Raw genomic sequence first — 25,669 nt, forward strand, 5'->3', positions numbered from 1 at the left:
AATGCACTTACATAACCACCAATCCTCCTCTGTAATCCCAGCCTGTGTCATCCCTCCCGCACCCCCACCTCTCTCTCTCTCTCTTTCTCTCTCTCTCTCTCTATCACACACACACACACGGGTCTCTGCACCTCCTCCCTTTCTCTTCCAATCTCTTACCCTCCTGATGGTGGCTGTGTGAGGTGGTGCTGGTGGGGGCTCCCTTATGTTCAGATTACTATGGAAGAAGAAGCAACATGACCTCTTAATCTTAATCCCGGCCAGTTACATGTATGCAGACTGGAACACATGGCCTCATTCTCCAGTGTTGCTGGCGGCCCAGATTATTTTAGTTTCTTGGATTTTGTCAAATATATATATATATTTGACAAAATCCAAGAAACTAAAATAATATATAAGTAAAAATAATATATAAGTAAAATACATTTATCCAATTAAATATTTTTTTAGAAGCCATAGGTCACTTTTCTGTTTAAAAATGTGCAATTTTCCTTTAACAGCAATGCAATACAAAGTCATATAAATTTACCACTGATGAACTAAGAATAGTTAAAAATAAAATGCAAAGTGAAAGTAAATTCAGAAACTGCATTACAAACAATGCACGCTTGGGAGATAATGTTGGCTAAGAATTGTTAGTGTGTCGGGTGAAAAAAATAAATACTTAAAATGATGAAAATGTGAAAGCAATAAATAGTCCGTAAGCCGGGGATTCATTTATTTATTCATTTATTCTTGGACCCGTTTGTGCCGTCTGGCGATTCGTGCAGAGCGCGCCCCCGCGACAAACTTCAACAACTGTGCGCGCTCCGGAGCGGCTGGTACTTAACGCCTGGCGTCTCGTCTCTGTTTCAGGAGCAGTGCCAATGTGTACACCGAGTAAACGAATGAAACACGATAAAGAGGGATTCCCTGACCACCGCCGCAGCACACATCCACCCGTTTGCCCGTCGTGAGCTGAAGGATATTTCGTCCGAGGTGAGTGCTGCGACGGAAACATCAGATTGTCGAGTGTAATGTGTGTTGGCGAAAACAACAGCCCTGCTGTAGCAGACGTTAGCTTCCTTCATTAGCGCCGTGCTAATGCTGGCTCTTAGCTAGCTGCGCTTGGCAAGACGCTAGCTAGCCGTGTCTTTAGCCCGTTCGCCGCCGTGACGTTTTAAAATGCCCCTCGTGCAGGCGGTTGACGTGCGTGGGCAGCGGGCATTGTTTTAGCCGTTCACCAAACTGTGCATTAAAGTGCCAGGGTGTCGGTTTCTTAGCTTGTTCACCCACTTGCTAAGCTAACAAGTCACCGATTCGGCTAGCTAGTATGCTATGGGGATACTGCTTTACGGCAAGACGAGGCCTTGTACGTCTGCAACGGTTTTTCGCTTGCTAGGATACGCTGTTGCCCGTCTCTCCACATAAGGCCACGTTTTTTTTTTTCCCCCGCTTCCAAAGTAGGTTAGTGCAGGTTAACACCGGCCCGTCACGACATTGTTTTGTTTAGCTGCGTTACTGACAGAGCCAGGCTTTGTGGAGGAAGTGTTGACTACTCAAAGTAACGACTGTGGTCGCGGTCAGATCCGCCGTGACTGCGCTTGTGTCTAACCTGCCTTTGACTGGACCGGAGTGGATGTCAGATCTTAGTAGTAGTAATCGTTTATAAGAAGGCTCACTGGAGTGCCTTGCGAGCAGCAGCAGTAGTTGGTGGTGGTGGACAAAGGTGGGACACCTGTAGCTGCGAAACAAGGCTGTCAAGCAAACGGTAATGGCATCGAAGTGTGACCTTTTGGTGAAGTTAGGCAAGTGAGCGAGCATCGTGTGTTGTTGTTCTGCTTCATGACGTCTCTAATGTGGATGCATCTAAGCTGGGAATCAACGTGAGGTCACCTAGCTGATGGACTCCACAACCATGACAAGAGTGAGTAAATTGGCCCGGAGCTGTTCATTCAACAGCAGTTAAATGACTTTTGGGCAAGAGGAGGCGACGCCAGTGTCAAGAAATTCAGATGTTACTGTGCTGCATAAACACAAACTCCTATCCTGTGTGATGCATTAGTTTGTAAACCCTTGCCGTTGGCCTGCAGCGTGCACTGATGGAGGATTGTTCATTGACGGCGTTGATCGCAGAATAAAAAGACAAATGTTTTATAGGTCTTTGAACAAAAGGGGATACATGTCAGTGATGGACGAACGTCGTCTGATTGTGCTGAACGTTTTAAATGACGAGACGTCCGTTGTGTCCGTGGCAACATTTTAACATGTGTTCTTTCCTGGTTCCGCTCAACTACTGCACCGTCTGACATATATGTATATATATATAACAGCAGTAACTTGTAGATAATGATGTGATTTAAGCTCTGACTGCGTTTCATTAATGGAAAGTGCGTGGATTTTACTTTGCGCTGCTCGTGGCACAGTACAAAAGAAAATGTCCAGGATGTCAGGGAGTGTTATAAACTAGATGTATGTATGTAAACTCTACTAACCCCAGTTTTTCTGGGTCAGATCCAGTGTCAGTGTGACGTGTTTAACATTAATAACTGACTGTATTGTTGTACTGTAGATGAGGATTGTGTCTTTGTTTTGCCCGTGGCATTTGCTTTCAGTTTAATTGAATAATTTACTTGTTGGACGGGTTGTTGAAATGACTAAAAGATCTGTCTCAGACGTAGGATTTGTCTTATCCCTTTGACCGGTAATTAATTTCTTTCCTGGTATCTGTTAACATATATGTATTAAATTATTATTGACCATAGGACATAATTACCGCCAGATTCTGCGGTGATGATTTAAGGCTTGTGTAGCAATGCCTGAAGCGGACCGTTTGTCTCTGTACGGTGAGATTACTTAAAACTGCCTTGGTCTCATGGCCTTTGGCTGATTTGCATCTTCAAATGGAATTGATAGAAACGTAATATAATCTGCTCCTCTTACCTTTTTGTTTTCATGCATTTTAGGACGAGCGTCAGAGCTCGCATGGCATCGATTAGGAGAGGAGTGGTCCCCCATTTGTTCTTAGTGAAGTTTGGAATTGCAGAACAGCTTGTAGTAATTGTAACGTGTGTCCTAGCTTGCCTCGTGCCTGCAGGTGGTTTATTTCAGTCGATTTCTTTCATGTGAAGTGTAAATAAAGGCCACATTAGACGACTAAAAATAAAATGTTGTTTAGGGTTCAGAGGAATGCACATAAAACGCTGTTTTATAGTTGTGTCTTCTACCTTAAGAACCCCGTCAACACGCTACATTAGTTTTGTGTTTTAAGCTGCGCTGACACGACACTAAATAGCGTTCAGCATCAAGATGTCATTAGTTGGGTACAAGACGGGCGACCGAAATATTAAGCTGGACCACAAACTTCTGTTGTGGGTGTTGTCACTTATTCTTGACCATTGTTTGTAATGGGCTAGTCATGGACATGTCAATCAATCAGTCTGTACTCGGCTAAAACGCTGAGCAAAAAAAAAAAAAAAGAATAAAAGCTTGTTTTATGCTGACAGTACGGTATTGGTTGTCCGAAATGCAGCAACAGAGATGAACTTGCTTTGACCCTAGGGCTTTCCGTAGCTTTTAGAGCGGCTTAGTCGTTTGGTAATGTAGCCACCTGGGTGGTTTTCACATGTGGACGGATGCTGACAGATGTCAAGATGATGGAGGGTTATGTCACTGATCGAAAAGACTGATCTCGTGAAATCCCCACACTCACTAAAATACAAGAACATTTGCTTTTTGTGTGTTTTTGTTTTTAGTTTATGGGGGTGTGACGGCAACTAACATTTTCAGATAATCATTTTGTCTGCCAGCAGATGGCTGCCCCGACCAATCACTTACAGATGACATCTTCATCTCTGTGCGACCGGACGCAAATTTTAGTTGCTGGTTGATCTTCTGTGTGGATTGATTCATTGACTAATGCCTGCCGCTCTTATCTTTAAGCTGTATTTGTAACGGCAAAGACTGAATTTGATCAGTGCCTTACGAGCAACCGCGTGTGACCAGCTAATTAACACACGGAAACATTTGAAATATTAATTGAATCGCTAAACAAAAAAACTGAGACTTTTGTTAATTGAACCACAGCAATAAATATAGATTTGTTTTCACTGTCATGCCCGTGTTTGCACGTAGAGCTCATCAGTCTGTCGTGTTTGTGGCATGCTTGAGGTACCCTACTTCTATTTACTATTTAATATTGTTTCTGTCATACTTGGTCCCAGAGGCAAAGCATTTATACGTATACATACATTACTTACCAGAGAAGTAGGCGGCAGATCCAGTCGTTTTTGTTAGTATATGCAAATCTATGAAACGGTTAAAGGTTAGAAACTGTCCACTCTGTGCTTTGGTTGTCCTCTCTACTAGCTGCCTGTAGGTACAGCCTTTATGTGGCAGATGTGTGTGTGTATATATATATATATATATATATATTGTACATTCTGCAGCCCGGGTGATGTAACCACATATGTTCTCTGACAGTCAAGGTTGTACATGCGTGCACTGATTGGAATAAGATGTCCGCTGCCTCATTTCTAAGGGTTTATATGTCCGTCATACAGGAGAACTTAAGACGCTTTAATCCGGTGTAGGATATTTTGCAGGTTATCGATTAGTAATTTCCCAAAAAGGCCTTGAAATTAAATCTACTAAGTAAAAGCTAAAGATTTTACCAGCTGCAGCTGAGGTACGCAGCTGTGGCTAGCATGGGACCGCTCTTGGCACAAAAGGTCCAACCTAAACCATGCACAGAAATCAATAATAGACTCCGACCGGCTGAGATGTATGTGCTAATTTAAATTGTACCCATGGAAAATGTACGCTGTTTTTTGCTATAACGCATTTGCCAGGATGTGTTCGAGATGTTTGAACAGTCTTCTTTCATCAGTGTCACTTTCTCCCCAGTTTCCCCCCCAAAAAAAAAGCCTGCTTTGCTCATCTTGCATTTGAATTTCATGTGGTCCATCTGAGCTGTCTGTCTTCTTCTTCTGTTGCTGCTCTTGCTGTCACCTGACCACCGGTGTGCTTGGTGCACGCGCGGTGTCACATGACGCGAGGCAGGGAATCGTCTCCACTGGACGTGTTTCACTTGACATTTCTTGGCCTTCTGCGCCAGGTATTGTTTAACGTGGCATGTTGTGGTTAATTGACTAAATGTATTTTTTAGGGGGGAAATGGAAATATTACAAGATTTGTGATAATACATTAATGAATCATTTTTTTTTTGGCTTTATTTAATATAGAGGTGGTTGAGATGCTCTGTATTTGTGCATGAGTCTATGTCTTGATGTGTTTGGGACATTTTTTTTTTTACTGTCCTGGCACATCCGCAGCACACGTCCAGTGAACACCGCTCAGCTCATCCTCGCAAGAATGACAGCTGTTCCAGGCCAGGCTGATGCACGAGGTGTGTGTGGACGAGTGTGTGTGTGTGTGTGTGTGTGTGTGAGAGAAACCGAGAGACAAAAGTGACTCATTGGCTCTGTAACGGTGAGGTAATTCTAGATCTGTTAGGAATGCCAAAGGGAGTCCCTGCTCGGTTTATCACTCTCTTTTTGTGAGTGTGTGCAAACGATGCACGTTTTTTTAATTTTTTTTCCTCTGTGTTAAAACACAAGGTGTGACGTTTTGTTTGTGTGGATCGGGTCTTGCCTCTGCCCTGATATCCCTGTTATGTGTGGCTTCTCCATGGCAACGTGCTGCTAAGCGGCATTGTTTCTCAGTTGCTTTTCCGGCTGTGGAAAAAAACGGCGACTGCAAAAGTAAAAGAAGTGATAACGCTACCCACTGAAACAAAATGCTCATGTTATTGTTTTTTTTGTTTCATTCACAACTTGAATTGAACGTAGATCTCGTGCAGATTCCCAGTGATATTCGCACGCTCACGATAAACAAAAGCAACAATGGCCTAACTTTCATTCAACAAAAGTCATAATACAGCTTAGTGACTTTGGAGTTGAAGCAAAATTCACCAAGAGATGGAAGAGCAGGTTACAGTTGGTGGAGAACCTGTTCATCTGTTATGCAGTAATACCATTCTTGGTGTCAGCCAGCAGAGCATGCCTTAAGAGTAAAGGATAATACTACGCTTGTATTTTCCTTATTATCTCATACTTGTCTTGAACTAGTATGGACAAGACTGCACCTGGTCTTAAAAAAAAAAAAAAAAAAAAAAAATAGATCCAAACAAACCTGAATCCAGAAAATGTGGCTAACACTTGCCACATGCAGAGTTTTCAGAGTGGCTTCTCCTGTTGCCTTACCTTGCTCTGAGGCCAGACGGGGAAAACCTCTCATTAAAAGTGAATTGCCTCCTCCTCACTTGTACGTACAAAACTTCCACTGGCTCGTTCGCTTGGAGATTAGATTAGTCTGAGGTTTCTCTCGTGGAACAAAACAGTGGTTTACTTCTTCCTGGGAGAGATCTGGGCAAGATTGGCATAACACAACCTGCAGTAAAACAGGCTAGGGCTCATTAAACTGAGGGTAAACACCGAGTAGTCAACACGACACTTTGGGGCGGTTTGATCTGCTTTGCTGTATTTGCCAAAAACACACAGGATTATGTATTTTACAACGTCCTTAAGCTTTTGTGTGCTTATTGTCACACTTCATCTGCACCACGGTGGTTTAAAGTGACGGTAATCTTCTACATGTTAAACGGACTTGACATCCATCCCCGCTGATTTACAATCGAGGGGTCATTCATTATCCGCAGTGGTCATAGTAGGCTCGAGATGGGGAAACTATCTAAACAATGAACCTCAGTATTCACTCAGTGGTGGTAAACCGATTGAGACCAGAGGAATATCGTCTAATGTGATAATTAGATCTACCAGAGCATTGTTAAACGGCACATCTTTGACAGTTTGTCTTGTGCTTTTTCTTTTAATTCCAAACGAAGGCTTGATGTAATCAACGGATGGCCTTATTTCAGCTTCTAATTTTGTAGTAGAACAAGTTGGACTGTAAAGAGGAAGGACAGCAGGCATCGCTTCATATGGAAATGTGAGCTCGTTACTTAACTCAGACCTGCCCTGTCTTACAACCTTCTCGCCAAGGCTGTGCTTTTTACATTTCCAGCCCGCAGGTTTCTCTTCCTTAATTTCAGCTCAGCGGCGCTTTATTGACATCTGCGCAGCCAAAGCATGTTTAGGATGTAAATATTCTCTCTCCGTCCCCTCCCCGTCTCTCCGTCTTCCCCTTTGTGAACCCCCTGACTGTAGCCGATGAAGTGTTTGGGTCGCTGGTGATGAACTGCTGCCCGGTCCAGATGGCTCATTGTTGTATCTGCTGCCCTGCCCCTTTAATAACACACTCTGAGCATCGGCTAGTGTCACTAGTGCTGTTTTATAGCTCACAGCGGGCTCTCTTTGTGCCCATATATTTATTTTTTTTATTTATTTTTTTTCTCTGCTGCTGAATTTGTGACTGCATTATGTTTATATTGTCTGGCGATAATGGGAGCAGATGTGGTGTAACGACTGTGAAAAGAGTACAGCAGCGCGTCTGTCTCTCTTGCAGTTGGGCCAGAATCCAGGAGTAGTTTCACCTAAGAAAAACACAACTGCTGTTTTCAGTCTCAGTATGAGGACGTACTGCTTTTTATGTGATTGTAAACAGAGGAGCTTAAACTCTATTCCTTTTTTCTGCCATTTTATAGCTGAAACCTTTCAAAGAGTATTTATTAATAAAAAGGAACTGTACTGGTGATTGAGCAGAGATCAATCTTTTTCCACCCCTGCTACCAGGAGGTATCACTTTCCAAAGACCAGCCATGTAAGACACTTTAAACACATTATCGTAAGCATTTTTCTGCTTGATTTGTTGAATTGTGTTGGGGAAGGTTTTCTCGGTAAAGAGCGTCTTCATTAAATTCCTGTCTGAAATGCAGAAATAAGAACGTTACTAGGAATCCCAGGCACTGAACACCAAAAATCAGACACTAATTGTTGTTTTCTCTTGAGGAGATCGTGCTTAGTGGTTGTATTCCTGCGGTAGGTCATCTCATTTTTACAAAGCATACATTTTATTTGGTGACTCGGTTCTGTCTTTATTCAGATAAAGGGTGCATCCGAATACCCATACTAGCGTACTGTTCAGTAGGCGAGACGCAGTACGTCACAGTGGTAGTAGTACGTCCGAATTCTTAGTAGACATCGACTAGTAGGCGAAAAATACCCGGACGGCCTACTACCTCCGCAGTATACAACGGTAGCTCACGACGCTATCCCACAATTCAGCGGGAGCCCGCTAAGCGTAGAAGAAGACGAGGAGCCGCCGGGAAAATCAAATCAGACAAAATGGCTGAGACCGCTGTGACAGCTACAGCTACGACAGCCGAAGTTTATAAATGTAAGTGTATTAGGATAAATGTTGAGTTTAAAATGTTGGTTGTTTCGAAAATACTTCTCCGAGGTGGCTTTAAAATTTCGCGGCATCCGTCGGTGTGCGTCATACGTGTCGGCGTCACGTGTAAACATCCGGGGTCAAAGGACAGGCAAGATGGCTGCCCAGTACGTCCGAATTGTATGCCTACTACTCGCTCGCATACATAAATAACGTACTAAATTGACGGTTGAGTAGTACGTTCTAACCGACGTTGGTATGTACTGACTATTCGGATGCACCCAAGGTCTAATTTCATTACGGTGGGAGCCACCAGAATTTGGGGATAGATTCCCTGCGAATAGCTGTATTTACATAATTGATGTCGGTCGGCATCACGTCAGTGTATCACAACAGCCCTGATTGCACTCTTCCCGGACGCAGTGCATCCTGTATAAGGCCACAATCTGTGTTTAGGAGGCGGCCGAATCTGTGTCGAGATCTGTGGAATCGAATCGCCCAAGATGCATTTTAATCCTACATGTGAATGAGGCCAGTGTGTCCCCTTCTGTGTGCACCCAGCTAGCTATCACTTTCTCTTCTGCTGACGGACAGAATCTGGCTCACACAGTAATATTTTGGTTTTTTACTTGGCCTTCTTTTCCTGGTTGGCTTGGAGTTTTTGTTTATGTGCGCGTTGAAGAGAGTGAAAATCGAGCTTGTGTAAGGAGCAAAGGAGGGAGTGAACATTTGACATACCTAGAATGGTTCTATTTAACAATCGAATCGTTGATGAAGAGCCCGTCTCGGCAAATCTGTAATCGATGCCTGACCCCTGAACATACCCCACACTCCCTAAGTTTTAATAGTTGAGATTATTTGGTGTGTGGCTCTGAATGTTGGGTTATTACATGTGGCAAACCGTGCAAGTCAATGGAGAGAAAGAAAAGCCATTTAGAAAGTGAGGTATGGTGTCAGTGAGGGCAGCTGGTGGTACAGCCTGCAGCCAGACAAGGCTGAAATCTGAGACTAGCACAACCCCAGAGCCAGTCGGAGGGAGGGAGGGGGAGAGAGAGAGACACGAGACGAGAGAGAGACACAAGTGAGAGAGAGAGAAATATGAGCGAGAGAGACACAAGTGAGAGGGAGAGAGAGAGAGACACAAGTGAGAGGGAGAGAGAGAGAGACACAAATGAGGGAGAGAGAGAGACACACAAATGAGAGAGAGAGACACACACGAGTGAGGGAGAAAGAGAGACACAAGTGAGGGAGAAAGAGAGACACAAGTGAGGGAGAGAGAGAGACACGAGTGAGAGGGAGAGAGAGACACGAGTGAGTGAGAGGGAGAGAGAGACACGAGTGAGGGAGAGAGAGAGAGAGACACGAGTGAGAGGGAGAGAGAGATAGACACGAGGGAGAGAGAGAGAGACACGAGTGAGAGGGAGAGAGAGACACACAAGTGAGGGAGAGAGATAGACACACGAGTGAGGGAGAGAGAGAGACACGAGTGAGGACGAGTGAGGGAGAGAGAGAGACACGAGTGAGGGAGAGAGAGAGAGAGACACGAGTGAGAGGGAGGGAGAGAGACAAGTGAGGGAGGGAGAGACACAAGTGAGGGAGAGAGAGACACACATGAGTGAGGGAGAGAGAGACACAAGTGAGGGAGAGAGAGACACACGAGTGAGGGAGGGAGAGACACACAAGTGAGGGTGAGAGAGAGAGAGAGACACACACAAGTGAGGGAGGGAGAGACACACAAGTGAGGGAGGGAGAGACACACAAGTGAGGGAGGGAGAGACACACACAAGTGAGGGAGGGAGAGACACACAAGTGAGGGAGGGAGAGACACACACAAGTGAGGGAGGGAGAGACACACACAAGTGAGGGAGAGAGAGACAATGTGTGTGGGTGAGACACAAGTGTGTGTGTGTGTGTGTGTGTGTGTGTGTGTGTGTGTGTGTGTGTGTGTGTGTGGGAGAGAGAGAGAGAGAGACACACAAGAGATGGAGAGAGACATAAGCAAGAGGGAGACATACGTGAGAGAGACACGTGTGTGTGTGTGATAGAGAGAGAGAGAGAGACACACACACACACACACACATACAAGTGATAGGGAGAAAGAGACAATCACAAGAGACACGGAGAGAGACACGGAGGGAGAGAGAGAGACTATCCTGGAGAAACAGGGCAAAATATACAGGCTTGAGGTAGAGACACTATGCAAGAAAGTGTATAGACAGAAAAAGGAAAACAGAGATAAACAACATGAAACAGGCTGTGTACGGGATATATATATAATGTGTAAGTGTCAAGTTGAAGTCTGACTTGAATTGGGGGGGGTGGGGGGGTGGTTATGTATTTTCTCTGAAGAGAGAACAGGGCAGGGTGTGAGTGAGCATGCTCCGTTTGGACTGACATCGGATGCCGGCTCAGCGTAGCTCTCTGCCTTTTTGCACAAACACACCCAGCAGCAGTGACACCTACCACACTCCAGGGGACAGAGAGCACATCGCCTGAACAAAAGCGCAGAGCAGAAAGAGACAGCCGGAGAGAGACTCCATTCGGGACTTTCCCTTCTCTTCCCTTCCCTTCCCCTCGCGAGCCTTCTCCCGGGGAAACCGACAGAGCGGCGCTTTGTTTTCCAATCAGTGAAGGATTATTCTTCAAGTAACTCCCATACACCATGGAGGATTTGTTTTTCATTGAACCAGCCCTTCTCTTGCGCTGGGATTTGTACTTTTCTTGTCGCAAGCCAACAATTTTGGGAAAAGGTTTTGGAAGAACATATACCTGCTAAAAGCTGCAGCGGAGCGGAGCCAAACTGTTCCTGAACGATTTGGCGGCAGGAGAAACAAAGGTGGAACTTGCAGGAGGATAATTATCTGGTGCTGGAGGAAAATCTGCGGCGCGTTGGCGATGCTGCCTCACATTACCTTCTGTTCCTAGAGCCTGATTAGGCAAAGCGAGGGAGTGGCCGGCTGACCACACACAGACGGACTGCTTACAGACTGGTGACTACACTTTCTGTGCAGCAGAAAGTAAATCTGTGTTCTTTGTGCTGCGGTGTGAGCACACAGTTACCCAACTGGTGTTCTTTTTTTTTTTTTTCCGTTTGGCATTCAGTTTGGCCTGATCGGCAGGTTTGATGGCTGCTTGCTTCACTTCCAGGATGTCAGCTGGTGTTTTGCTTGACTTTTTAAGGACTGAGAGACTTTGGAATTTACCATCGAAGATTTTTTAGTTATTTTTTCTTTTTTAAGGGAGTTAATTCCAGACGCAAGCGCTCTGTTGGTCCTCTTCTCTGGTCCCGTTCCCTTATAGGCAGTTTTTTTTCTGCTCTCGAGGATCTGTCTGCCCTTGGCTGGACACAGCCCTCATTCTTTCATTACAGCCTGCCCTGGAATCTCATGAGCTTATGCCTCCTTAACGGGGGAGCGGGAGAAAGAAATATGATCCTCTGTTTTGTGGTGTGTTTCGGGCAGCAACAGTGTGTGGTTTCCATGGAAAAGGCCAGAGAAATATGGCACTGAGGGGCTGCACAAATGCTCTACCTCTATGTCTGTGGTCCAAGTGAAATCGAAGCCGGCTAGCGTAGCTCTGCTAGCTCCTCCCTGGAACTCCTTGTTCAGACTCTTCTCATGTGTTGCCACAAGGAACGCGCACGGGACTAAAGGTGAACGCGCTTTAAAGTTGTAACGCAAATTAAATCTCCGCGTTCCTGGAAGGGTTTTACGCCGCGTTTTCTCCGTCAGTTCTGTGTGTTTTCTGATGCCGTCCTTGAAGGTGTAAAATATCGCTGTAGCTCTGCTTGTGTGTGGATGAGGAATTGATGCTTTGTGGACACTAGTGTGTGTATGTTGTGGCAGGATGTGCGCTGAATAGATGGCGCATGTTCGTGTGTGTGTGGGACAGTACAGAGAGTGTTTTAAGCTGGGGTTGCCCGTATGCAGTCTGGGTTACACTGTATGATGTGTGTGTGACTGAGAAAGGAGTGGGCCATGAGTTGAGAACAAAGAATGACATATTTGTGTTGAAGCCGAGCTTGTTTTCTGCCTCCCCCTCGACTCGTGTTCTCTTCATCCTCGTCTCTCTTCTGTATTGTTCCGTATCTTTATCTTTTTCCCTCCAGTCGTTCGTCTCCCTGCTTGTTTCTTTTCCCATGAGTCCTCATTTTCCGTGCGTATACTTTTTGGCGTGTGTGAACGTATGTGTTTATGTTTTGTCTACGGCAAGCTGACGCACGCTGCGGATCGACTTTGGCGACTGAAAGTTAATGTCGTTTTCGTGAAAGAAGTGCCTGCATGCTTCGAAAAGCCTCTCGGATTAGTGTTTTGTTCAGGAAGACTCTGCTCCCTGGAGACCTGTCTCTGCTGGGAAAGACAAAAACCTAGTTTATACACAGGAACGAGTCGTAATCCTTATTCCGAGAAGGTCAAGATGCTTTGATTAGCTGAGATGTAGATGTATGAAACGCAGGAGGAATGCTTGAAAGCGTGCTGTTCCTTTAGCCCAACTATGCTTACGTGCACTCTGTGAACAGGTACAAAAATCAGAGCAAGGCAGTAGCTTTACTTTATAATGTTTTGTTTACAGTCACAACCTCATAACCAACCTCATATTTTCAGTTGTGACCTATTAACGTGACTCAATCTAATGTGTCACAAATGAGTAAAGGGCATGGATAAATATTTGAGCGCTTTGGGTGTTGATAACGCGATAGAAAATCTAGAGCTACATTACCGCCCCGGTCACATGACTCTACTATTTGTGTGCACACGTGAATTTTGCGGTAGATCTTAACGACTGATGGAAAGTTACTGTGCTTCCTAAACAAAGGCAACGTTATATTTTCAGTCAACTACAATTTGAGGTAAAAACATGCAGGTACAAGCTGTTTAGAAAATACACCTTTCTCCTCCTGGCTTTGCTTCATGTGTTGTGCTGCAAAACATTTTTTTTTTTTTGCGAGTGCAGACCGGAAACTACCCTTCTGTTTACGCACCTTGTCGTGTTGGACTAATTACTGTTGATGTTCAAAACTACTCATACCGCTGCTCTTGTGCCGATTAGAGTCTTTATTTCTGTGGAAGTCAAAGTGAATCTCCTGAACCCAGGTATCCAGGTATCCCAACGTTGTATTACGGGTGTTGAAGTCACTGTTTGTCGTGACTTGCAAGCGCCTCTGTTTACACCAGTTTCAGTAGAGATCGTTTAAGGTGTAGAAGCAGCTGCAGATGTGATGACAGGCGCTTGAAAGTTTGCTGAAGCGCAGCAAATTAACACCGTGCACCGTGAATGACAGATGCACATTATACGTGCATTAAAGGCAGACGGAGGTTCTCTTGGCATGCTAAAAAGTGTATATGTGCGCATCTGAGCAGAATAAATCAAATAACATCCCCTCAGCCGTCAGAGTACTACAATGCTGACGCTGTTGTTCATTATCATGGACTTTAACGCGAGGATGCAGCTTTAGCGGCTTTATGAAATATACATTAACAGTGCTGGGAAAAAAGAGCATGGAGCCTCCAGACGGTGCAGTCTGAATCAATGAGTGTGTAAGTCTCATGCAAAGTACATTACATTAGCGGGGAAGTAAGTAGCTTAAATGCCTTGAGTGAGCACTGTCCAATTTATGAAAGTGCACAAGATGGGAAGTGCCCTTTTTAATCCCACGGCGCCTGATGGCCAAATAGATGTCATAAAAATCTAGCTCTAATTGACACACGTGCGCTGACTGCAACGCGTACAGAAACAACGAAGCCAGGCTGGCGTTCTCCAGCCAGGAAAGGATGATATACCACAGAGTATTTCATTTACTCTGTCATCTCTAAGCTTATTGTAGCAGCATTATTGCCGTGGGATTTTTCTTAAAGTCTGTTTTTTTTCTCTCTCTCTTTTCAGAGGTCCCCACATTTCAAGAGCAGACGAAAGCCTTATTTGGAAATCTTATGGACGAAGGTGGGTAATTGCGTGTCATTTGTTTGCCATGTTCATTTACATTTTTGTACTGTGGCAGGACTTGCAACAGCGTTTTCAGCCGACTGTTTCGCTGTGTGTGTGTGTGTGTGTCCAGATCCCCTTATTGTACCCCAAGCAGTATGGTGAGTTGTTTCCTGTTAGAGAATTTGGTGCTTTTAGTTTGCCTCACCTGGGGAGCACCAGACACAGAGAGGTGTGCAAGGTGATGTCTCTGTCTGTTATTATCCTTTCATTTTTCCGTTTTGTTAAGTAAACCGTTACTTGCACAGACAATCTTGTCCTTTCTCTTCATGTTGCTCCTTTGGGAACACTAGGAACTGTGGATGCTCGGTCATTGTTTTGTCTGCTCCTCTCTCTCTGTCATCCTTCCCTCCACCCTGTTAACGCAGCAGTATGCGCTCACTGCTCCCTGTATCTGGTTAGCTGACTCACTCTGTCCCCCCCCCCCCCCCCGGCCTCTCTGCGCTCGTGCTTTCACTCCTTTCTCACACCTCTGTGGTTCCATTTCTGCTAAATGTATAATTCTGTTATAAAGGCTCTCTGAGAAGGAATCATTCCTAATGGGCTGCTAGTAGTCTCCAGTTTCCACGCTGTAAAAAGTAAAGCCCAGAAGCTTTGTGAACTGTAAACTCGGACTGTTAAAGCCATTTCTAAGTCACCTGCTCACAACAAAGGATTGCTGGGCCGTGCATGCCTATACTTAGCCTTTATCTTGGCGGTGTCACCTTCTTGGCCCCCCCCATGTGCCAACCGAACAAGTGATGCTATGTTTATCCCCCCCCACTGGCACTCTCTTTATTGGGCATGTTGCTGCTTGTTACGGCTCTACGTGCTGCCGTGCTGCTGTTAGTGAGGAAAGATCAGAAGTGATGTTCAAGCTTCTGAACCAAGTCTCCACTTTCTTTAAAAAAAAATGATGTGCCAAAATCAGATATCAGAAGCGATGTGTTAATGACATCGGTTACAACTGAGATGAGAAGCAGTGACTGATTCCCGAAACCCTCGTAGTTGAATCAAAACACTGCGTTTAATGTCCTCATACTGGAGTCGGTCATTTAATTTCATCTCTCAGCTGTGAGACTTTAAAAGCAGCTCCCCCTTCCTGGCCTCCTCGTTGACGTCCAGTGTTGATCTATTTCAGTAAAGTATTTTTGGCATACATCGGTACTCTTCAGTAATGCAGTTGGCATTCTTCAATAAGATGGTACTGCAGTGTACTCTTGTGTGACAAAAGTCAGCCACACCCAGAGCACGACAAACTTCCTTCCTCTTGCAGACGCACAAACTGCTGGTAGTCTAACAAGAACGAGTTCATTAATTGGAACTAAACAGAAGACAAACTTATTGTTAAACATAATGCATTATTTTTTGTGCATTTTTTTTAAATGAATGAGAAGAATTTAGATTAAAATAATTATTTAAGTCTGCTCAGAATGCAATTTATCAAACAACTGACGGTTAAATGAAGAGTCAGTTCTTCCCTCATCGACAGCCGCTTCGTTTTAAGTATGAGGCTGCCGCTTGGATACGTCGGCTAAGATGCATGGTTCTGATTGGGCTTGAACGCTGTGCTGTGAGGAATCAGAATCAGGCTGTACTGGCCTATTGCAGTGGTTTTAACTGTTATATGATGCTGTTGGGCTGCCTTCTGCTCAGCAACAGAAGAAGATGAACACAAATTCAGATTATTATGTATGTATTAGTATTAGAACGGTAATCAGTGATGGCCATTGTGTTCATGCTTTGTATACACCGATCAGGCGTAACATTATGACCACTGACAGGAGAAGTAAGTAACAGCGACCATCTTGTGACAATTCAGTGTTCTGCTGGGAAACTTTTGGACCTGGCATTGAATCATGTGGATGTTACTTAGACATGTAGCACCCACCTAGACCAGACCAGGCACCCCCACCCCATAGCAATGACACTCCTTGATGGCAGCAGTCTGACACAGGCACACACACAAAAACACTTTAGGAACAACTAAAAAACAAAAAAAAACATGAAGAACAGCACAAGGTGTTGACCTGGCCTCCAGATTCATTAGATCCCAAACTGATCAAGTATCTATGGGATGATCCACAGAGGCCCCTTCCCTCTGTGTTGCCAGGCGTCCTCAGAAGGTCGATGTCCATTCTCTGATGAGTCCCAACTGTTTTGGAAACACAAGGAGATCCACACAGTATTAGGAAGATGGTCATAATGTTATGCCCGATCAGTGTAGAATGATTACCAGTACAGCTAACTTGCTAATTCCATCGTTGTTGTTCTGTCGGGGTTCACACAAGCGTGTTAATTTAACATTAGCCTACTTAAAGTCCTTGAATTTGGAGCAAAAACTCACATATTGGAATACCTAGAAAGAGAGCAGGTACGACTGCAGCCTACTTTCAAAAGATAAAGAGGGCAGAAGAAGAGAGAGGAAGAGGTGGAGGGTTGTTAGAATAGCCAACCATTGATATTCCTAAATAAAGATTCCCATGGGTCTATTTTTTCTCTCTCATAACAATGAAGCCCACTTCATTCCTGAAGGGTCAGAAGAGGCCCAAGCAGGGATAGTGACAGAGAGAGTGTGAGCAACGAGAAGCAGCTGGACAGCAACCGGGAAGGCAGGGGTTTCACATTAGCAAGCACAATGCAGTCGTTTTTAATTTGGTTTAAATGGTCGGAAGACAGGAAAAATGCATCAATAATGCAGACTCGTCGACTTTCCTGCAGGGAGACTGATGTTATGCTTACTGTTGTGCATAGTCACCCTTTCAAATGATTATTGATTTTCTCATTGTATGTATATACACACAAAAAAGCTATCCTAGTTATAGGTTTTATATAGATACCATGAATTTAAAAATATACGTTTATTCACATACATTATGGATGCACCTATCTGGTTCAAGTTCAAATAATGCATTGGTCAAGTTAGTGAATCTACTCTGTTGGATATTTCAGACTTGCATGCTAGCCGACTGTGACCCTGGCCTTGGCCTAGCTGAATGTCCTGAGCTAATTTGGTCCCACTGCTCTTAGTGCTGCTGCTAGCATGCTAGCCAGCTAAGAAGTTCTATTAATAGCTGCTTAGGCGGTATCACAGCAGATGTGTTTACATGCAGGCAGGCAGGGCCCGCAGGCAGGGCCCGCGAGCTAATGCTGCCTCTGACAGAATCCAGTTTTACCTCTGCAGCTGGTATTGCAGCTGGAGTGTGCATGCGTGCATGCAGAACGGCTTTATCCTAGCCTGCTGCACTGCTGCCAGCTAAGCTAGAAATAAGAGGGATACTTACACAGATAATGATGATGTTGATAAAAGCATCCAATGTGGTATTCATGGGTGTACTGGGTTACAATAAATCATCTGGGAGCGGTCTAAACTGTCTCTACAGGAAATCGCTAAAAGCTTGAAAGGCATTCTTTTTGGGAACATTAAAACTAACTATTACTTTGTTTTATAGTTTTTCATATGACTGGTTATTATTACCAGTTTTCTTAAATCACGAGGAGAACAAGAGAAAGCTTTACCCTTTCTAAAAAAAGTGATGACACAAATTAGTATGATTAGTATAACCCAATCACCAACCTCATAACTCACTTGCAAAGCAGAGAAATTGCAACAGAAGTTTTGCCCAGCTCCTCCTGTGACGGCCTGACTCCTAACAGCTGACTATGTTCAGTTTAACACCTTCTTAAATCGTCAAATTAGCCGCTGTGCTAGGCGGATTGAGCAGCCGTGACTAAAGCTTTGGCAGCATTTCGCTGGTGGGTGTTAATTTCCCAGCTGTTGAATTGTCTTGTCTGCATATTGCTGCGCTGTCTCGCCACCTGACGCGTCTCGATTTCACTCCCGTCTCCACATCTCCTGTATGTTGTGGGTCTCCCTGTGCTGCCTCTGTCTGTGGGTAGGGCTATTAAATAGGATGCCAGGTAGCACAGTAGTTTGGGGACATAGACATTTCACATAAACCCTTGCACTGCCCTGAAAAGATCAAACCTGAGAAACATGTTCTTCTTTCTATTTGCTCATTACCTAGTCCTGTTCAGGTTGAAACTATTCAGGTTACATGGATTCTCTCCTCAAATCTTATTTGCTCGTACGCCTTTTTACTCTCTCTTTACTCCATATCCACTTTAATTTTTAATCGCTTCTTCCACCCTCCTCCTCCTCCTCCTCCCTTCATCTCAAATAGCTCTCGTCTCCTCCCGTCCCTTCTCTGCAACACATAACTACTCGTGTCCGTCATATTTCCTCGCCTCCTCTCCACCCTCTCCTTCCCTCCACTTCGCTCCACAGGCCGTCCCATACTTAACCGCAAGCCCGTTACCAAGGCAACTACGCAGCATGATAGGAAACAGCAGCTCCTCACACATACACACAACAACATCTGAGTTCACTTTGCTGTCTGGTTGTTCTTTTTATATACATGTGACAAAGAAAATCTGTACAGCTCTGAGTGGTTGCTGTTGAATTATTGCGCTAGCTCAACCTGTGTGTAAAGTGAGTAACAATAGCAGCGTGGTTGCAGTCAAAACCTCGGATTACATGTTATTAAAACACGTCCGCATCTAATCCTTCAGCGCCTAGTATTTTAACCTCCCACATCATCTTATTTACCTGTGGACGGTGGTATATAATGTTATTGACTTCAGCTTTCTGGCTCGTAGCTGAGCCCAAGAAAGAAAAATCTATCACGTAGGTGCATTTAAGGTTCATCCTGCTTAGTGGGGTCGTAGTGAACGTTTTCTTTGGTTTAGCTTTAGAGGATTGTATTGTTCAAACTGTCAGTTGTTAACACGGGGAAACCTTTTTTGTTCTTGGGCAAGTGGGCTAATGCTCTTCAAGGTGTCTGTAATCGGCAATTAATCAGGTATGAGGAGTCTGACAGTTCCTTGCCCGTGCACCGTCCATTAATTCCCGATAATGGCACGTCTCACCGAAGTTTGTCCCGTACTTCTTTATGCCAGCCAATGAGAGAGAGCGTATATTCTCCTTAAGGAGTCTGCACGGTCAAAAGGAAATCGAAACTCGTGCAATTGCCAGAATCTGCACGGGCGAATAAGCCAAACGTTTTAAAACACATCTTAAGACCCATTTTTATTCTTTGGCCTTTAACACAGCATGAGACCCTGTTTTCTGTTCTGTTTTATTATTATTTTAATACTGTTTATCATTTATTATTGTTTTTATACTGTTTTTATTGCTTTTATATTGTCTCTTATGTTTGATGTCTTATATTTTAGGTTGTATTTTATGTATAGCACTTTGCCATAGCTGTTTTAAAGGGCTTTATAAATAAAGTTGAGTTGAGTTGAGTACTGTGCTGAAGCACTAACACGCTGTGGTTACACCTGCGTCACTCACAGAAATAAGAAATGTGGTGGAATGACGAGTTTCCAGAGATTAACACAAGGTGTAAATTGTTTCAGTAAGGAAGTAAAGCAGTTTAGTATTTTTAGAGATCTGTGTGTCATGTTATTGGATATTGGACCATTAGAAAGCGTGTGATGAGCATCTGCCGAGTATCTGTAGCTGCGGGAGCTATAAAGACTAGTGAGTGTTGAACAAATAGATTAGCTCATCAAGTAGCAGCGTATCATCTTGGAAGCTGACACCTCAAACCTTGGCTTGATGTTTCTTTTTCTTATGTTGACGTTGAAAAGGCGTCAGGAAGGTGGTAATTCAACTAAATGATCATTTTGAAGGAAATGGATTCAAATGTACAAAATAATAGAAACATGTGCCAGTACTACACGGTACAAATCACAGCCTCCAAAATGAAAACACGGTTGAATCAACACCTCTCATAGTTATTTTATAAACTAATGCTGAATAACAGTTACCAGAACAGAGGAGAGATTTATTAGGAAGCAATGTAGAGAGCTGTTTATGACTTGCTGACATAATTACTGCTTTCTCATCGGATGATCAAAGTTTCACACATGAGAATTTAAACCGATTTGGTTGAACGTCTGGAAAATATTCATCTGACAAATAAGGCTTGGTCTCATAGGTCTACAGCTACTGTACATGCACTAAGCTTTGTTTACCACAGTTACAGCCTGAGCCCACCCATCATCATTATCTCTTTTACCACATCTCTTTGTAGTGAATTGCTTTGACTCACACATGGGCAGTGAGTAAAGAGGTCTAGACAATCAGCCGGCAGCCTTTCATGTGTGATACCGTGTAGCATGATCCGCTGAAACCCTCTCCTCCTCTGTCATTACCAGAAATGAGTCGCCAGACTGCCACCGCGCTGCCCACAGGAACCTCCAAGTGCCCCCCCTCCCAGCGCGTGCCCACCCTGTCAGGCACCACGGCCTCCAACAGTGACCTGGCCAGCCTGTTCGAGTGTCCTGTCTGCTTCGACTATGTCCTCCCTCCCATCCTGCAGTGCCAGTCCGGACACCTGGTATGAGCAGCGCTTCCTGGAACAGAACCAGAGCCGGTAGCAGTTCTCCCGTTTTAGGGGGAGGACTGGTTGCCATGGTTTTTGGAGACCAGAGTGATCACCCATTGGTCGATGATTGAGCTCAGCAAAGAGCCTGCAAATCTGAGTATCAGTGAAACTGTGTTATTCATAAAGATGAACTGTGGAAAGTAAATTTTCATAAGGTCTGGGCTTTATTCACCAGGACAAGAAGGTTAAAGGTTTGAACTTAAATACTTGGTTCCATTGGAATTTGACAACAAGACAAGATTAAAACTGTGTTGATTATGTTTAACTTATACACATCAAGAGCAACACAAATCATAAAATCTAAAGAATAAAAACTAAAGATGAAACTGAAACTCTGGCCGAGATAATCTATAAAGGCTGCCAGATTATCCATTATCAGCCACAACATTAAAACCACTGACAGAAGAAGTAAATAACATCTTGTGACAGTACAGTGTTCTGCTGGGAAACTTTTGCTCCTGGCATTCATGTTACTTAGACATGTAGCACCCACCTAGACCAGACCAGACCAGGCACCCCCACCTCATAGCGAAGACACTCCCTGATAGCAGCAGCCATCCCCAGCAGAATGCAGCCTGAACAACTCAAAAAAACATGAAGAACAGCACGAGGTGTTGACCTGGCCTCCTAATTCACTAGATCCCAAACTGATCAAGTATCTGTGGGATGATTCACAGAGGCCCTCCTCGTGGCAGAAAAGATTTCCTGTAGCGTTCCTATTTTAGTCCTTATGTTAGAGCAGTGTAACTTTGGAGTGTCCTCTAGTCCCTGGATAAATAGTCTGAACTTTTCTTAGCTAGTCTCAGATCTTGACAGCGCTGCACAGAAGTATAAATGTGTTCATGACCCATCTATCAGATCCATCTGTCAGATTAAGGCCTTCATATTGTCTTGATGTTTGATTACTACAACACAGAGGGAAATATTAAAGGCCAACCTGTCAGGTGCCACGTCTCATAAATGCTGATAAATAAGATTCTTACTCTTGTAGTGTCCGTATTGTTTAAGCTGGGGAATGCATCAACGCGTGTCCTTCGTCCCGCCCCAGGTATGCTCCAACTGCCGACCCAAGCTCACTTGCTGCCCCACCTGCCGAGGGCCCCTGGGCTCCATCAGGAACCTGGCCATGGAGAAGGTGGCCAACTCGGTCCTCTTCCCCTGCAAGTACGCCTCGTCGGGCTGCGAAGTCACCCTGCCTCACACGGACAAGACGGAGCACGAAGAGCTCTGCGAGTTCCGGCCGTACTCCTGCCCCTGCCCCGGCGCCTCCTGCAAGTGGCAGGGCTCCCTGGACGCTGTCATGCCTCACCTGATGCACCAGCACAAGTCCATCACCACACTGCAGGTCGGTCACGGACGTCAGCCTCAGCTTCTTTCACACAATTCGTTTGTTTGATTGAGGACCAGGTACTCCAGGATTTATACTGTTTAGACGTGTTTTGATGTAGTAGGATAAAGGTATAATCTCTGTTCTCATGTTGCCTTTAAGGTTGTTGCTTTTTCAAAAAAAGAAAATTGGAGTTTAAGATTTCCCAACTTAAACTGATGGGGAATTTGAAGAGCGCCCTCTGCTGGACCACAAGGCAAACACCTTAAAAAAAAATCAAACACCTCTTTGACTTCTAAATCTTTCTGATCCAGCTCTCCATCAGTTTGATTAGGTCACCTAGAAACGTAGAAGTGCTGATGTGCCTGAAAACCTTTACTAAATACAAGTAAGCAGGGCTAACCAAACCAGTGATGCATTTAATTCATTCACCTCATTATATTTTGCATCATATATCACATAGTGTTCCCTGCCAAGAAGGGAGCTTTCCTCTGTTTATTTTACGTGTTTTAAGGAGCCTGTTTAATCTCTTCTGAGAGACCGGAGGACTTTTGTCCACACAGTTGGAACCCTGATGGAGACCACCGAGTAATTACCTCAGAGTGGAGTGTAGGGTTTCTAGCATGCAGACCCAGAGCTTGTTTACAGCAGACATTTTGACTTGTCATACTACGGAGGGCACATGTGGAATTGATGACAGCTCAGCTCTGTTGTGTCTCGTGCACAAGGCAGGGCCTCTCGTAAGTGCAGCGCAAACATCAAACCTATGCTTTGAGAAGGTCTATTTAACCGGCATGGGCGGCCTGAGAAAACCATGCCATCAGGTTGCATTATGGGGCGACAGATAAACAAGATATGCTGTAGTATTTCGGATATTCACTGAGATTCCCCAGACATCATAGCGTTTCCCTTGGAGACTGCTTCAACCTCACTATCAGTTTAGCATCTACTTTTATCTTTTCTCTGTTCATATGATGAAAATAAATTGTCTTTAAGTTAAAGTAAGTGCCTGCAATGTCTCTAAAACCCTTTCTTGAAACTATTGTGTGTGTGTGTGTCTCCAGGGGGAGGACATCGTGTTCCTGGCCACAGACATCAACCTGCCGGGCGCCGTCGACTGGGTAATGATGCAGTCCTGCTTCGGCTTCCACTTCATGCTGGTGCTGGAGAAGCAGGAGAAGTACGACGGACACCAGCAGTTCTTCGCCATCGTGCAGCTCATCGGGACCCGGAAGCAGGCCGAGAACTTCGCCTACCGGCTGGAGCTCAACGGCCACCGGCGCCGGCTGACCTGGGAGGCCACGCCGCGCTCCATCCACGAGGGCATCGCCACGGCCATCATGAACAGCGACTGCCTGGTGTTCGACACGTCCATCGCACAGCTGTTCGCCGAGAACGGCAACCTGGGCATCAACGTCACCATCTCCATGTGCTAAGAACTTTCGAGAGAAGAGGGTCAAAAAGTTACAGATTGGTAGGGGGCATCTTTTAGGGGGGGTCAAATCAGTTGTGACCTCACAGCGCCCCTCCCCCCTTCTCTGCCTCACCCCTTGAGACGTGGAACTGGACTGTCTGATCGGGCAGCCATGGAGGCCCAGGGGGTGAGATGGATGGATGGATGGATGGATGAGTGGATGGATGGATGGATGAGTGGATGAATGAATAAACACGAGGACATAACTGTGTAGTGATGGCTATAGACTTTTTAAACACACACACAAACATGTGAGGCTCACGCAGCCTCACGCTCTACTGGTCACAAACACCGCCACAAACTGAGAAGCTGTTCAAATTCACTTGTCAAACTCTGGTTTCCTGGCCGCGTGCGTCTCTCTCGGAGCGATCTCCCGCCACTCCTCCTTCAGCGTCCCTCTCTGTCCCCCTTCCCCCGTCAAGTCACAGACATTTCAGACACTACAGCTCTTCTCCGGCCTTTCGCCCGGAAAGCTCGGAAGCTGGTCACCACGGAACAGCTCTGTGCCGCCCCGACAGCTACTCTTGAGAGGAACGCTCTAGCTATATTTCAACACGGACTCCTGGTCAGTGCTGGGGAGCTAGCCGGCGAGCTAGCTTTCCCTCCTCCTGTTTGTGATCCACCTCAGTACCCGTCAAAACCTCCCCCCCAGGATCGAACACTTCCCACGCTACCCACACACGCAGGGCTGCGACCTGCTCTGGCTGCTATTAACTAGCTCAAACTGGAACACAAGAGTCCATTTAAAAACAAAGAAAGGAAAAAAAAAAAAAAAGAAAACAAAAAAAAAGAAACTTTATCTAAAACGTTTATCTTCACCCTGACATGGCTATAGATGGCTGGGACTGGAACTGTCCACCAGTAGACATGGATGGCTGTAGCATCCCCCTAAACACACCCAGCTATGCCCAGGACGGGGAAAGTTGGATCTGCAAACATCTGCACAAGCTCATCTGGTTTCCTTCCAGTCCACCCCGAGGCTAAAGATTGTGCGCCGGACGTTCTTTATATAGTTGTCGATAGTCGTTAGACTCCGCTGTCATACTGTATGGATTTAAGAAAGACCCTCAGCTACGTGTTGTTTTAGTTTTGTTCCCCTACACGGTGGATGTTCTGCTGACGCGCACCTGCTTTGTGCATTGCAGGCTGTGTGTGCAGGTGTAGTAGCGGAAGCGACAGAGGATTTTTGTTTTGTTTTTTTTTGTTTCTCAGAACAAGAAAAAAAACGCTGCATTTCAGTTGAAGTTTTCTTTTGGGGTTTATTTCTTAAGTCTGTTGTTTCTTTTTAATTATTTTAGTTGTCTCGTTTTTTTTTTTTGTTTTGTTTTGTATGACAAGAGAGAAGAACTCCTGATATTTGTGTGTGTGTGCCAGAGAGAGAGAGAGAGAGAGAGAGAGAGCGATGGACGTCAAAAAGGCAAAAAAAAGAAAAAAGAAAGCCTGTTCATTTCTCCCCGTTCTCTCCCCCTCCCTCTACTCCCCCGTCACCCTCCCCTCACCCCCAGCTCTCCTTTCATTTCCGCTCTGCCTCCGTCTGTGTCGGCCTCGACCACTGATTGACTGACGACCCAACCAGGAGTGAGGGACAGTTTCTACCGTTACGATGTTGCTATTGTTATTATTCAATGGAGATTATCATAACTATCATTTTTTGTATTAAATTTTAAAAACAAAAATTAAAAGGCAGTTGTAAAACTTGTGGCTAAACTTCAGTGTTTGTAGTTGAAAAGCAAGTTGTGTCGTTCTTCTGAAGGTTTTTTGTTTCTTCTTCTTCTTCTTTCCTTTTCTTTCCAGAGTTGGGTTTGTTTTCATCTATTCGTCTCTCTGTCCTCTTGTTTGTGTGCTAAGTCTTCTCTTCTTTTTTTTTTTTTTTTCCTCCCCTTTATTTTTGTCTGAGGAGGAGGAGGAGGGAGGGAGGTGAAGCCAATCGTCTCTCCCTTTCTCTTCGTGTGGAGTCTCAGTAATGTTGCTGCTCTCCCTCAAGTCCTTTTTTTTTTTTCTGTTTTAATTTGTCATTAAATAAATCTATCTTTTTCATACCTGGTGCCTTCTCTTCATTTCTTGAACGGCATGATTTCATATCACGGCTACGTTGCTGTTACTCTTCTGTCCATCACAACATAA

The 25,669-nt window shown here is 44.8% G+C and overlaps 1 protein-coding gene across 2 annotated transcripts; it reads left to right on the forward strand.

Annotated features, from left to right (window-relative positions):
- Positions 1 to 803: 803 nt before the first annotated feature.
- On the forward strand, positions 804 to 25,584 carry siah1 (siah E3 ubiquitin protein ligase 1). 2 transcript variants are annotated; one of them, XM_084555135.1, is made up of 5 exons: positions 804 to 978; positions 14,212 to 14,268; positions 20,515 to 20,696; positions 21,793 to 22,089; positions 23,136 to 25,584. In XM_084555135.1, exons 2-5 carry the CDS (start codon positions 14,259 to 14,261, stop codon positions 23,505 to 23,507), a joined length of 861 nt encoding a protein of 286 aa, XP_084411261.1. In that variant the 5' UTR covers positions 804 to 978; positions 14,212 to 14,258; the 3' UTR covers positions 23,508 to 25,584. The 2 variants fall into 2 exon arrangements, with proteins under 2 accessions (XP_084411261.1, XP_084411260.1); XM_084555134.1 differs by lacking the exon at positions 804 to 978 and adding an exon at positions 10,758 to 11,980.
- The last annotated feature ends 85 nt before the right edge of the window (positions 25,585 to 25,669 follow it).

This window comes from Chelon labrosus, assembly GCF_963514085.1.
Source record: "Chelon labrosus genome assembly, chromosome: 11".
NCBI classification, from domain to species: Eukaryota; Metazoa; Chordata; class Actinopteri; order Mugiliformes; family Mugilidae; genus Chelon; species Chelon labrosus.

Bases quoted from the DNA above. Each gene is read 5' to 3' on its own strand.
- siah1 (XM_084555134.1), top strand. From the start codon at position 11,863: ATGTCTGTGGTCCAAGTGAAATCGAAGCCGGCTAGCGTAGCTCTGCTA. The intron at 11,981-14,211 runs GTGAACGCGCTT...CTCTCTTTTCAG, and splicing joins GAACGCGCACGGGACTAAAG to AGGTCCCCACATTTCAAGAG. The intron at 22,090-23,135 runs GTCGGTCACGGA...GTGTGTCTCCAG, and splicing joins AGTCCATCACCACACTGCAG to GGGGAGGACATCGTGTTCCT.